This window comes from Myotis yumanensis, unplaced genomic scaffold (assembly GCF_028538775.1).
Source record: "Myotis yumanensis isolate MYYU_CA2020_CCGP unplaced genomic scaffold, mMyoYum1.0.hap1 SCAF_15, whole genome shotgun sequence".
NCBI lineage: Eukaryota > Metazoa > Chordata > Mammalia > Chiroptera > Vespertilionidae > Myotis > Myotis yumanensis.
In genome coordinates, this window is record NW_027223766.1 from 14,583,874 (window position 1) to 14,598,059 (window position 14,186).

Genomic DNA, 14,186 nt, shown 5'->3' on the forward strand with positions numbered 1-14,186 from the left:
GTGATAAATATATGTTCAAATATAAGCATATTTGTGACTCTGGAATCTGTCCCATTCAAAACGCTTAAACTGACTATAAAGTTCAAAGCACTATTTTTTTCTGATGGTTGAATATTTGACTGCTATTAAAGATGCATGGAGTCCAGGTGGCTTGGCTCCGTGGTTGAGTGTCGACTTATGAACCCGGAGGTCACTATTGGATTCCCGGTCAGGGCACATGCCCAGGCTGCAGGCTCCATCCCCAGTGTGGATATACAGGAGCTGGTCTATCAATGATTGGATAACTTAGTTGCTCTGTTTTAATCAGCTGCCAATAGGACCACTCCTCTTTAATTGTCCATTATTTTCAATTCCTATGCAAATATTTTGTTTTAAAGTAAAATCTTGAGATTCTTGATTTATGTGCAGATTACCACGTCACTCTGGTGATTCCATGTACTGAGGTTATATACCTTGAGCAACTGAAGGTGCTGATTCAAGCTTAAAAACAATGTTCTTGAGAACCAAGATGGCAGCGTAGGTAGACAGTGGGACTCCCCGCCTCCCGCAACCACAACCAAATTACAACTAAAATACAAAATAACCATCATTCAGCACCGCCTGAAAGGTGGCTGAATGGAAGTCCTACAATTAGAGAAGTAAAAGAAGAAAGTACATCAAGACTGGGATATTTCGGCTGCAGGGCTCCCCTGTGAGGAACAAGGGGGCCCAGCCCCACCCCCCATCCCCAGCCCAGGGTCATTGATGAAGGACTGGTGCAGATATGGGGAGGATGCCACATGGTAAGTGTGAGGGATTGCAGAGGTGCAGAGGGAGGAGCATGGGAAAGTCCTAGGAGAAGACCTATTGGTAGCTCATAGCTCAGCACAGGAGACCTACCACACGCCAGGCCCTGCATAAAGGGCTTTTTATATAGCATCACATTTAAACACATATTATCATACGTAACCTCCTGTGGAACAAAAAAATAACTGAGTCATTGGGTAAGTAACAGGCAAATGGAGAGCAGGCCTGGTTATCTTCGTCTGGTGCTTTTGCTTTTAACCACAGGCTACACTGTCTCCCAGTTGGAGATAAGACGCCCATTGGTTTTCAGTGACGGCTGAAATCACAGGCCTGGTAGACACTTCTCAGGGGAACTGGTGTTGGGCAGGAATGCTGGGAATAACAATGCCAATGGATACGTTGGTGAAAACACGGGGTATTTATATTTTTGGACTTTATCGTCAGATTATTTTCGGTGCCGCTTACTAAATGAAGTGTGGAATCTTTTGGGGCTGAACTGGGGTTATCTGGCCACCAGAAACCCACATCAAAACCAGGACGAATCAGAAAGTAGTTTGAGTTTTCTGGCACTCTTGCTTCAACAATCTAGGATCTAGGGCACTGTTGTAAAATGGTCCTCATTTTCGGTTCCAAGGATTTCTTCTTCATGTGACCAAGTACGATTTTTTTTTTTTTTTGGTCGAGGAGGATGTGTGGCCACGTTGCTGATCTTGGAGAACAGGTGATTACTCATCATTGGTGTTTTCTGGACGAGACAGTGGCACTACCCCCTCCTCGTCCCCTCCCCCTCCCCCTCCCCCCCCGCCCCCCCAGACGGGGAAGGTGCCTGATCCGCTAACCGTGCATCCCACAGCGGCGCACAGCGGCGGCCGGAGCAGACGCGGGATGGTCGCGCGTCCCCGGCGGAGCAGAGCGGGGCAGCCGGCGAGCCTGGGGAAGGTACGGGCGGGGAACCGGGCGCCGACCGCCGTCTAGAAAGAGCCGAGTGTCCCCCGGGCCGGGGAGGCGGCTGCCCGCGCAGGTGTGCCGGCGGCTGCCCCAGGCCCACCCTTTGCAGCGCGTGCTCGGGGCGGGCCGGGGACCGGGAGCCTGCGGACGGCGTGCGCTCCCCTTGCACTCGCCGCCCTCCCTCCCCAGGCCCCGGGGACGGTCCTAGCGCCCGGGCCCAGCCGGCGGGCGCCGGCACCGCAGCCCCCAGGGCGGCCGCCGCTGCGGGGCCCGGACGGCCGCCAGGGGGCGGGAGCGGCGCCGCGAACAATGGCCGCGCCGGGCGCCGGCGGGCGGGGAGGGGAGGCGGGGAGGGCCGGCCGGGCGCGCGCGGGGCGGGGGCGCGCGGCGCGGGCCCGGGAGGGCGCGGCGGGAGCGCCGGGGAGGCGGGCGGAGGCTGGGGGCGGGGAGCCCGAGGGGTGGAAGCCGGCGGCGGCGGCGGCCGAGCGGGGTCAGTTCTTTGGAGCGTGTGCCAATGTGGGAGCCGTCCGCCCAGTGTCCCCGGCCAGAAGGTAAATGCCCGGCCGGGGGGCGCCCCGGAGGCCGCGGCTTCCGCCCCGCGGGCGGCGGACACCGAGGGCGCCGGGGAGCCCTGCAGGTCCGCGGCGCGCGGCGAGCCCCGGGGACCTGGCCCCTCCGCGGCCTCCCCTGCCCCGCGCCTCCCCCTCGGGCTGGCTCCTGGCCGGAGGGGGAGGGGAGGAGGCCGGTGGGGGCAGGGGCGCCGGGGAGGGGGCGAATGAATGGGGGGGGGTGCGTGGAGGAGGTGGGACGACACAGGTGTCGGGAGGGGAGGAGCCGGGAGGAGGCTGGGAGGCCCGCACAAGTGGGGCGCGGGGGTGGGGGTCGTGGGGGGCTGGAGCTACCCGGAGGGCGCTGGAAGGTGGGGTGGTGGGAGCGGCGGGAGGGGCGGGAAGAGGGGCGGCGGGTGCGGCGGTGGAGAGGGAGGGGAGAGGAGAGGAGGAGGGGGAGGGAGGGGGAGGGGAGGGGAGGGAGGGTCTGCGGGGAGCGGGCCCGGGGGGCGCCGGGGGAGGGCGGGGCGGGGGCTCCGGGGGTGGGGAGCTCCTTCTGTAAAATGGGCAAGTGGTGCAGACGTAACGCGCCGTCACGGGCAGGGAGGTGGGGCCGAGGGGACAAATAGGTCCTGTGACGGGCAAGTTCTGCCGGGGCTCCTGCGAGCCGCCGCCGCGATGCCGGCTCGGCCGAAAGGGGTGGTTGGCAGCTAGTGACCTTGCCGGGCGAAGGGAGTCGGCGAAGAGACAAAGATCAGTTGCCGAGTGCTCTGCTCTGTGTGTGGGCAGCGCCGCCGGCCCCTCCGGGAGAGCGGGCTGGGGTGGGGGTTCTGCAGAGGCACCGGGGAGACGCGGGGCCGCGATTCTTGGCGAGGGGGCGGGGGCCGTGGCCTCGGGGTTCTGCACGTCCCTGCAGATCTGTGCGGGCGTTTGCATTTGTGATGAATCCTGTTTGCAAAGCCCCCGACGCCCTCGACCCCCGCCCCCCCACCCCCCCCACCCCCCGAAAGGTTAAGAACTCCTTGAGCGGGGAGGGACCATTCCATTAGGAGAATGTACGGAAGGATTTTAAAATGGGTGGTTCCTGCGGGAAGGAAAGAGGATCCTGGAAAGGTAGTTCACTGTGAGCTGAAAACCTTGATTTTGAAGATTTGCTTTCGCGATTTTGTGCACTTTGGCCAAGCAAAATGTTTGCCTTCTCTTCCGATGCATCCTTACGTTTTAAGAAAAACCCTGGTAAACACTTGAAATCAGAATTGCGATGGGCGGGCAGGCAGGGTAATAGTAACCTCGTGGGGGAAGAGATGGCAGCATTTCTCCTGGAGGAGAGGTCTTCTCTGTCCTTCCTTCTAAGATGGTTCAAATATACTTTAATTGAGCTGCAGGGGGGGAGGGCATATTTAATAAAACCATCAAAACCAAAACATTCCGCATCTCGATTGTTTCGTCATCCCACAAGTTTTTCAGTTTGTCTGTATTTTCTGCAAACTAGAGAGATCACATGTCCCTGGAATTGTCGATTTGCTGCATTTTGCAGCAGGCCTGTATTACATTTTTGAAGCACTTAGGCCAAACTATGGGGTGTGTATGTTTTTTTCTTTCCCTGCTAGGGTTTCAACTCAAGTCCCCGTTGCCACGTTTCATTACATGGCAGTGTCGTTTGACATTTATTCCTGAAAGAACATTAGTTGGTAGGATATGGTGCATATTTCCTCAAAAAAAATTATTTTTCCTTAAGAACTCTTGCTTTGTATTTGTAAAAATGTTGCTGTGTAATCTAAATATGCATGGTTAACTTCAGATAGAATGCCATGTAATTTTTAAGTTTTAGCTTTTTATTTGGAAATAATTTCAAGCTTGCAGAAAAGTAGCAAGCATAGTACAAAGAACACTTATGTAACCTTTACTCAGATGCACTTGTTACTGTTTTATAGTTTATCACTTGATCTCACTATGGCACACACACACAATATCTTTTTCCTGGACCATGAGGGTAATAAATGTCATACATCACGGCTCTTTATTCCTAAATACACAGCATGGAAAACCATAAACTTGCATATTTTAGCTTACTTAGCTTACTGGGAATGGAATTCTAGGAAAGAGTGGCTTGGTCTGGTTTTCAGCAAAGGTAAGGATTTCAAAAATACCTAAAATGGTCATCAAACTTTTATTTTTATTTTAAAATATATCTTTATTGATTTCAGAGAGGAAGAGAGAGGGAGAGATAGAAACATCAATGATGAGAGAGAATCATTGATTGGCTGCCTCCTGCACGCCCCCAACTGGGGATCAAGCCTGCAGCCCAGACATGTGCCCTTGACTGGAATTGAACCCGGGACCCTTCAGTCCTCAGGCTGATGTTCTATCCACTGAGCCAAACTGGCTAGGGTGGTCATCAAACTTTTTAGTATATAAGTGACACAAAATGAGGTTGAGTGGTTTTCTGGTTTTAGGATCAGGTTCTGGAAGATGTAATAATTGGCCAATTTGTTTTGTTTTGTAGCTAATCTCTTTACTCTTATTACTCTGTCTCCTTTTGTGCTGGGTATCTGATTATTTATGTGCACAGGTCAGAAAGAGAGGGGAAAATCTAGATATTATAAAATTGGACTTGTTGATATTAGACTGAATAGAGAGATGCACAGTCCAATCAAATTATATAGGTATATTTTTGCCTCTTAGTACTAAAGAAAATAGTAGATGAGTGTCTTGAATCCATAATAATTATAATTTATATATGTATAATTATTTGATTTTGAATGAGTCACCAAAATTCTATAGAGGAGACTTGACATTATGTTGTCCTAGAGCTCATGCCCTTTGTGACAGGAAAAACGTTAGGTTTAGTCTTTGTTTATAATTAAATGTATGATGAAGAGAAGAGGACTTTGAACCAGACCATATTGGGTTTTAATCCTAGCAGTGCACTATGGGAAAGAAACCTAACTTCTGGAAAGATGGGGATAATACCTACATCCAAGGTGATGAAGATTGAGTTAATGTAAAGATGGCAAAATAGCCCAGCCGGTGTGCTCAGTGGTCGAGTGTGGAGTTATGAACCAGGTGGTCATGGGAACCTGATCAGAGCACACGCTGGGGTTCCAGGCTTGAGCCCACACATCCCCTGCAGGGGGCCTGCAGGAGGCAGCCGATCAATTGATGTTGCTATCATTGTTTCTCATCATTAATGTTTCTATCTCTTCCTCCCTCTCCCTTTCTCTCTGAAATCAATAAAAATATATTTAAAAAAATGGCAAAATATGGCACCCAGCATTTAAAATTGGAGTCTTATAAGTGTTAGTTTCCTTTTCCTCTTGGCTGGTGGTATTTTTATTTATTTATTTTTATGGGAAAAGTTCATGAAGTGAGACATCTATATACATAGAATCTTTCATAGGCTCTTAGGACATATTAAAATTCATACTGACTTGTCACTTTTTAAAAACATAAAAGCAGTTTTTTGGGGATGCCTACTTTTAAAGAGAAATGAAAGTGAAAAAGATTTTTAAAACACTTTTGAAGGACCCCAGGCCTTTTTTAGGGTAAGGAGCTTGGAGTTGATAGTTAGGTTTATAGTAGTATGGAGTCAAGGGTGGAGATGGGACATGCTTTTGCTTTCCAAGTTGTCCAAAAAAGGCATTTAAGGGAGGACTGGAATGGGTGATGATATAAAAATGTATAGGGAGATTAATATTGCTGTTTTATAAAGCAGTATTTAATTGTTGAGGATTTTATAGGTTTAAGCCCGCCTTTCAGTTTACCAGATGAGCCAAGTGTAATTCAAATCAAAAGCAGTGGGTTTTACCAGCAGTGCATTTCAGAGTCCTCATGGCAGCAAGTCCTCCCGCACTGAGCAGGGCGCTCTCTCCATGGAGCCCGCCTGCTTCCATTCAGTAGCCGGAATCTGAAACTGCCTGTTCTAAGGTGCCTGACTGGGGACCCCTGTAGGGCATTTTTGAGGCATGGGGCTAGGTTTCTTAACCTGTAAATTGGAATGCACTGCCTTGATATTTTATCAAATTTTTTTTTTTTAATATATTTTATTGATTTTTCACAGAGAGGAAGGGAGAGAGATAGATAGTCAGAAACATTGATGGGAGAGAAACATCGATCAGCTGCCTCCTGCACATCTACCACTGGGGATGTGCCCGCAACCCAGGTACATGCCCTTGACCGGAATCGAACCTGGGACCTTTCAGTCCGCAGGCCGACGCTCTATCCACTGAGCCAAACCGGTTCCGGCTATCAAATTGTTTTAAATATAGGACACTGGACTAGGCATGTCTTTCAAGAAGAAGTGAACTGTTAAAGATGTGTCATGGTGGGCATTTTGGATTGTCCACAGTATAGTTGTGAAGCACAAATTTTATATTGATGTAAATTTAACGGAATTTGTGAAAAAGAATAGGTTCCAAATGTGACCCAGTTACCTCTCAGGTGCTGTGATGGATATTAGTTTCATGTTTTAATGTATACAGATTTTGATATTGTTATTGTGGAGAAAAGGATTGCAGAATATTTAAAATTGCCAGGTCCATTTTAAGCAAATAGGTGCTTTTTTTTTTTTTTAATGTTTTTATTGATTTTTAGAGAGCGGAAGGGAGAGGGATAGAGAGATAGAAACATCAATGAGAGAGAGGAACATCATTGATTGGCTGCCTCCCACACGCCCCCGACCAGGGATCTAGCTGCAACCCTGCAACCTGGGCTTGTACCCTGACTGAGAATGGAACCAACAACCTCTTGGTTCCAGGGTGGATGCTGAGCCACCCAGCTGTGCTATTTTTTTTTTTTTAATTCTCATTTGAGGATATTTTTCCATTGATTTTTAGAGTGGAAGGGAGGGGGAGAGACACAGAGAGAGAAACATGGAGACATTGATTGGTTGCCCCCTGCACATACCCCAACCAGGGCCAGGGATTGAGCCTGCAACCTGCGTACGGGCCCTTGACAGGAATTGAACCCGGGACCCTTCAGTCCGAGGGCCAGTGCTCTATCCACGGAGCCCGGCCAGCTCGGGTGATGCTTTCATTTTTTCTTTATAAAATACCTTTTTATATCAGAAGATTAGAACTTTAAAAAAAAGGTACCCCTGTATCTTACTGTGCCTACTGCTCGGAATCAGCCATCAGTGGTACCAAATTTGAATACTGAAGAATGACATAGGCTCTAAAGATAAGCATTTGTAAGCTGTAGAGGTTTACATTAAATAAAAACAAAATGGGATTTCTCAACTTGGGTGAGTGCTTACCAAATAATGTTACATTCTAGGAAGTAAGGCACATGAAATCACTGAGATGCTTTTGGTAGTTCATTTACATTTTAACTTCCAAATGAATTGTTCCCAATTAAAAAATGAAAATCAGATGGGTCTGTATTTTTAGTTATCGCTAGTATATTTTAATATCATTTGAGTAATGCCACACATTTTAATGATTTTATCTTTTGAATAAAATATACATGTTTAAGTTTTATAATTCGCCACTTTTTAATTTTGCACAGGGAATTAATTCTTTTTTGGCCTACTTACATATGTTAGTTAGTACCTGAAGCACCATAGGGTTATAGAATTTTAGAGTTGAACCAAACTGTCTTATTTATTGTTGCATAACAAACTACTCCAGAAATTAAGGGCTTAAAACATTTATTACCTCAGAAATCTGGGTACAGCTTATCTGAGTGCCTGTGGCCCAGGTCTCTTATGAGCTACAGGTAGCTGTCATCGGGGCTGTAGTCTCAGCTGAAAGATTTGCTTCCAAGCTGGTTCCTGTGGCTCTTGGCAGGATTCACTTCCCAGAAGGGTACTGGGCGGAAGGCCTCAGTTTCTTTAGGGCTGGTGGCCTCCCTCAGTCCTTTGCCAGGTGGGCCTCTCCACTGGGCAGCTCGCACTGTGAGCTGGCTCCCTTCTGAGCAGACAGGTGGGAGACACAGAGCAGCTATACGTCGTTATAACTGCTGTTGTCCAGTTGTTAGAGGCTGCCAGCTACAAGGACTTTATTTTGTAAAGACTTAAAAAAAAAAAAAAAAGATATGAAAGAAAAAGAACCCAAAGATACACAAAGTGCTTAGTAGTTTACCAAGGCTCACAAGGTCACCTCCTGAAGAGCTCAGACTCAATCTCAAATGCACGGCTGCTCAGGCCTTGGGCTGTTGCTATAACATACGATTCTCTTGTAAGCTATAAAACTCTGAGGTCACTATTGTAAGAAATAGATTGAAAACCTCCAAAGTCATTTAGAATTGACCCCGGTTTGTCATTTCAAAAAAATGATAGGCAAACGTACACACACATTTATAATAGGCGTGTGTGTATATATGTGTGTGAATATGATGTATCTGTGCGTATATGTTTCTCAAGAACCTTTGCTTCTGAGGGAAAGTTCAATATTAAAATTTTACAGCATAAAAGTTTATACACAAGTATAAATTATACAACTTCTTATTATATAAAAACTTATTATATAAAACTTATTATATAAAACTTATTATATAAAAATTATATAAAAACTTACTGCTTTTTAGGTAAATTTTTTTTGGGGGCTGTGTACATAATTTATTTTTTAAAAATATATTTTTATTGATTTCAGAGAATAAAGGGGGAGAGAGATAGAAACATCAATTATGAGAGAGAATCATTGATCGGCTGCCTCCTGCAAGCCCCACACTGGGGATCGAGCCTGCAACCCGGGCATGTGCCCTGACTGGGAATCAAACCGTGACCTCCTGGTTCATAGGTTGACGCTCAACCACTGAGCCACGTTGGCTGGGCCATAATTTATTTTTTATGTAAACTTACCGTTAAGAGATCCCATGATTTATTTGTTTATAAGTTTGGTGTTGTTGCCCTTCTTTGGTATCTATATTTTAAAGTTAAGTGTACAAGAAATTTGCCACATGAAAAGAAATCCCACCATGGTGAGGTCCGATCCAGAAGGAAACACATTTGAATGTAACACTGGGATGTGTCAGGATTGGTGATTTTCCTTTTGAAAATCTTATGAGAAAAATTTTTTTTATTGTTGACACTCTTACAGATGTCCCCGTTTCCCCCATGTCTACCTCCACCCAGCCCCCTCCTCCCCCGGCCTTCGCCACTCTGCTGTCTGTGTCCATGGGTTATGTTTATATGCTCTTTGCCTAATCTCTTCACTTTCTTTCATCCAGTCCCCCCTCTCCCCCTCCCCTTGGACCTCTGTCAGTCCGTTTATGTGAAATTTTAATGTGCATGCTGTTTTTATAATGGTGATAATAAAACCATAAACAGAAGTCTCCAGGTAGGTAACCTTACTGTGTACTCTTTCTTGTGCCAAACTGAGAGAATACGTGTGTGTTGCATCTTTAGGCTTAATTTATCTTCTAGGGGATGGGAAGGAAGCCTCAACACCTTATTGGAGCAAGGGGAGAGGATATTAAACATTAATCTGAGTATATGTTAGGGATGGGGTAGTATATATTACATATAAACTTTTAGATCATTTTAAGTTTCACTTTTCCTGGAATTGTCTTAGAACTCTAGAACCAGGGTAGGGGTTGGGGGGTGGGGCGCACTTTATTCAGCTTAGATTTGCGCTGTCCAGAATGGTAGCCACTAGCCACATGTGCTTATGTAAATTTCAGTTAATATTAAAGAGAAGTAAAAACTTGCTTTCTTGGTTGCATTAGCCACATTTCAAGGGCTTCAGGAGCCGTGTGTGGCTAGAGGCTACCGAACTGGGCGTTGTAGATAGAAAACATGTTTATCGTCCTAGAAAGTTCTCCATTTTATATCTGATTTTGATCAGGGGTGTGTGTTACAAGTGCTAATCCTTGAAATCACCAACTAAGCTCAACTTTATTTCTCCGTTTCCATTTTCCAGATTTTGGAGCCGTGAGGGATCCAGCAGTTGGGTCCATATTGCTTTAACATGCTTCAAATCAACCAGGTGAGTTTGTGTTGAGGCCTGTCATACGAATGTGGTGCTTGGGCCATATACCTCGTGGCACGTTTTTACCTGGCTTTTCTGTAACCATACCCTGACCACCGCTTCACAGAGCAGTTACACGCTAGCTCTTCTTCGCAGGCGGCCATGCAGGGCAGGCTGTTTGAGGATTACAGCGGTAATCCTGAGTGGTGATAACTTTCAGGAGCACTGAGCAGGCTCGGCAGGTTTGCTGGTTCCTTTTGATGTCGCGTCCCTCCAGGACGTGTTGGTGTGTTCAGAATGCTGACCATTGTGATCCGTCTTCAGTCCGTGGCAGTTCTGCGGACTGCAAGCACTTCTAGTGACAAATCTTGTGAAGTGGTCGTATCGGTGTGTTAAAAAAGGTTCCTTTCCAGGGCACTGGAAAAGGCGAGAAGGAAGTGCTCTGCTAAATAAATGACAGCTTCGCGTGCCTTAGGTTCGCTGAAAGAAATAGTTTTCTTGGGTCTTGGCATTTCTCCAAGAACTTTATACCCTTAATCTTATCCTTTCTGAACAAATCGGGCATTGTATCGTAACTGTAGTATTAGAAAGCACTTTATTTTATTTCACGTTTGCAAATCAAGAGAGAAGTTTAGATGGCAAAAAAATTTTTTTTCTTTTAAAAATATTTTTATTGATTTCAGAGAGGAAGGGAGAGGGAGAGAGATAGAAACATCAATGATGAGAATCATTGATCGGCGGCCTCCTGCATGTCCCACAATGGGAATCAAGCCCACAACCTGGGCATATGCCCTAATTGGGAATTGAACCATGATCTTGTGGTTCATAGGTTGATGCTCAACCACTCAGCCAAACCAGCTGGGCTAGATGGCAAAATTCGATTGCAAAAGTAATTTTTTGGGTGTAATTTGAGGAAGTAATGCAAGTCTCCCTCCCCTCCCCTCCCTCCACCCTACCTGCTTACCTTGCCCAGGACATACCCAGTTCCTGTGCACCACAAGCCGTCTCGACCTGTTCTCAGCTCCAGAGTCACATAGCAGTGACCAGCCTGATCTCTTAACTTGGATGTTTTTATACATCTCAGATTTAGCACGTGCCCAAGAAACAGTCTCACTGTTTCAGTTCTCCCAGGCTGTTTCAGTTCCTTCACGGGGCAGGGTCATTCCCACCGCAGGGACTCCGCGAGAGCACCTCTGCCTGACCTCGCTGTTCCCCTGCGCGCGGCCTCTCCCATCGGCCTAGTATTTGCTCTCCCCGCACCCTGCCTGCCCTTCTATTGAATGACATCCTGACATTTCCTTGACATTTAAATATGTCATTAGTTGTTTAATGTCTATTAGATATCCTGTAGCCAAATGCTCCCTGGAGCTAGTGACGTTGCTTGCTTACCCTTGTATCTCAGGTCCTAGTAGTTCTTGTTGGGGATAGTGTTCATCTATTTGCTGAGTGAGTGGATGAACGGTGCAAGGGTTGTGATGAAAGCGAGGGTATCTGCATTCTTTTTAACAGCAACCACATAACGGTGTTGTCTGTTCTGGGGCTAGATGACGCTTGCTTTACACAAATGCCATTAATGTAAAATCTCTCCCTTCTGCAAAGCTGTTCTTTGATTTTCTCCTGGCATTGGAAAATTTTCTCGTGCAATAAATACTGCTTTCATCCAAGCCATCACTGATAGCGGTCAAAGGCATTTCAGAGCTGCACTGTGCTTAGGCGGTGAATCCCTACTGCATGCGTTCACAGAGCTTCTGAGACATGGCCGGCAAACTGTGCTGACCGTGTGAAGTTGCCTCTAGACGACCGTGTGGACACCTGCCATTAGTGATAGGGGTCCGATTAGAATAATTTGTTTTATATTCTGCTGCACACAGATGGAATTGATCCTTTTGTGCCAGTCAACATCACTGAAAAGTAGCGTTCATAGGTGAGTCCCACTCAGGATTTGCTAACTGTCCGTGCTGCTGGTCATGTTGAGTCAGGCACGTGGAGTGGTTCCTAAGCGACCGTCTGCATGGCCACAGCGGGGCCCGGGTTTCGGCTAGAGATCGTCCCCACTGCCTGCGGCCGTGCGCGCTTTGCTTGTCATAGACGTGTATTGCGGACTCACTTCAGGAGCCTCTCTTGCTATCGACTAAGTGTTGTCCTCCAAATGTGCGAGTCTGAAGGGAAGAGTTACCCTCATTTGGATTGTGGAAGCTATAGAGAAGGCTTTCTCTTACACTGGATTCTTCAACCTCTGAGTGATTTTATGTTTGCTCGTTTTCACGGTGACCGCTCTCCCTGCAGAGGAGGATTCCCGAGATAAATGTAACAAAAGGCGATGGAGGCCGACCTTCCACTCGGAGCAGTGGAGGTTTTTATTATGTGATCTCAGCACTGTCTTTAGGATTAGGACTCAATTTTTATTTGGGAGGTCCTTTTGTTGTCTTAAAATGCCTGAAGAGTACTAACAAATCCTCCTGGGTGTGTTTCTGGTACTAATTAAAACCTAGGCTATTGAATACTAAGTTATTTGATTTTTTTTTTTTTTTTAAATTAACCCTGCCTGACATTATTCTTATTAGGCATTTGGGAATGATCATGTTCTTTTAGAATAATGACACTTTTCCTTTAAATTTGTGCTCCTCAATTTGACTTTTGTCTGGAGTGTGTGTTGTGATCCATGTGCAACTCATGTAGAAAAGTTAAGTGGTACAAATAAGCAAAGAGAAAAAAAAAATCACAAATAATTCCACTATTCTTTTACAGAGATTATCACTGCTAATATTTTGGGGTGTATACTTCTAGATATTTTTCTACGCAGGTATGTTTTTGTGTGAATATATGTTGTTTTAAAAAATATGTGTATGCAGCACCTAATATTCTGAAGTGAGTTCATAATCATAGTTTGGAGGTACTAAAATTTATTTAGTCAAACCCTTATTGTTGGACAGATTGTATATTATAATTAGTGCCATGTAATTTTACATCTGTAGTCCTTGGTCCATTATTTTCTTGTAATTAAGTTTTAGAAATAGAAATACTAGTCAGAGGGGTATGTAGATTTTAAAGATACTTAATGCAAAAATACTAAAAATACAAAATCTCATTTATTAAAAGTTTATTAGAATGCCTGTTTCCTTACATCCTTGACACATTTTCAATGTTGGCCAATTTGTCTGACAAAAAGTGTTACTTTAATTTGCATTCCTATGATTTGCATATATTGGTTCTTTTGGATTTGTCTTTTGTGAATTGCTTATTTGTGTCCACTGCTATGTTTTTCTTTTTCTTTGTAAATAAAATTCTTTTGATTATACCCCCTTGAGAATTTTGTGAGCTACTATTTATAATCATTGCCTTATATATTTCTTAATTTATTATTCAATAATTAACTAATGAAAACCTCTGTAGGAGTTTGGTAGAGTTTTGGCCTTTCTCCCTGATGATTAATTGTAAGTCCCTGGGGGAGAGGAAACCCATCTTAACATGAAGTTGTAGCAAATATAAATGAAGAAAGCACATGTGCTGTGAAATAATATGTTAAATCGAGTGGCTGACGTGGGGCACATTTTTGGGGATTAGTTGGTGAGGCACACTTGACAGGGCGGCTGTCTGCAGGGTCGGAGAGTCTATATTAGGCAGCGGTGGCATCAGGAAAGCCCTAGCAGGGGATTCAAAGAGGTCTGATTTTTAAAAAAAAATGCTAAAAGTTAAAATAAATAAAAGAGGTCTAAATGTGTGGTTTTTTTTTTAATGGTTTCTTTTTTAAAAAAAATATATTTTATTGATTTTTTTATAGAGAGGAAGGGAGAGGAATAGAGAGTTAGAAACATCGATCAGCTGCCTCCTGCACATCTCCCACTGAGGATGTGCCCGCAACTAAGGTACATGCCCTTGACCGGAATCGAACCTGGGACCCTTCAGTCCGCAGGCTGATGCTCTATCCACTGAACCAAACCGGTTAGGGCATTAATGGTTTCTTTTAAAGAGGTTTGGTAGTAGGTGCTGGGAACAT

At 45.5% G+C, this 14,186-nt stretch overlaps 1 protein-coding gene across 8 annotated transcripts in view; it reads left to right on the plus strand.

Moving 5' to 3' along the window:
- The first annotated feature begins 1,704 nt into the window (after positions 1-1,704).
- STAU2 (staufen double-stranded RNA binding protein 2) overlaps positions 1,705-14,186 on the plus strand; it is a 230,261-nt gene continuing 217,779 nt past the window's right edge. For 3 of the 8 annotated variants that reach the window (XM_070392696.1, XM_070392698.1, XM_070392699.1), the window contains exon 1: positions 12,938-12,992. Coding sequence is in view for 2 of the 8 variants with exons in the window: in XM_070392695.1 (XP_070248796.1) it covers positions 10,190-10,207 (18 nt within the window). In the remaining 6 variants the exon portion in view is untranslated. Of the gene's footprint in view, positions 1,726-2,183; positions 2,286-10,141; positions 10,208-12,060; positions 12,114-12,937; positions 12,993-14,186 lie in introns of those variants that run through there. The other 5 variants (XM_070392697.1, XM_070392695.1, XM_070392694.1 and 2 more) reach the window with 5 other exon arrangements.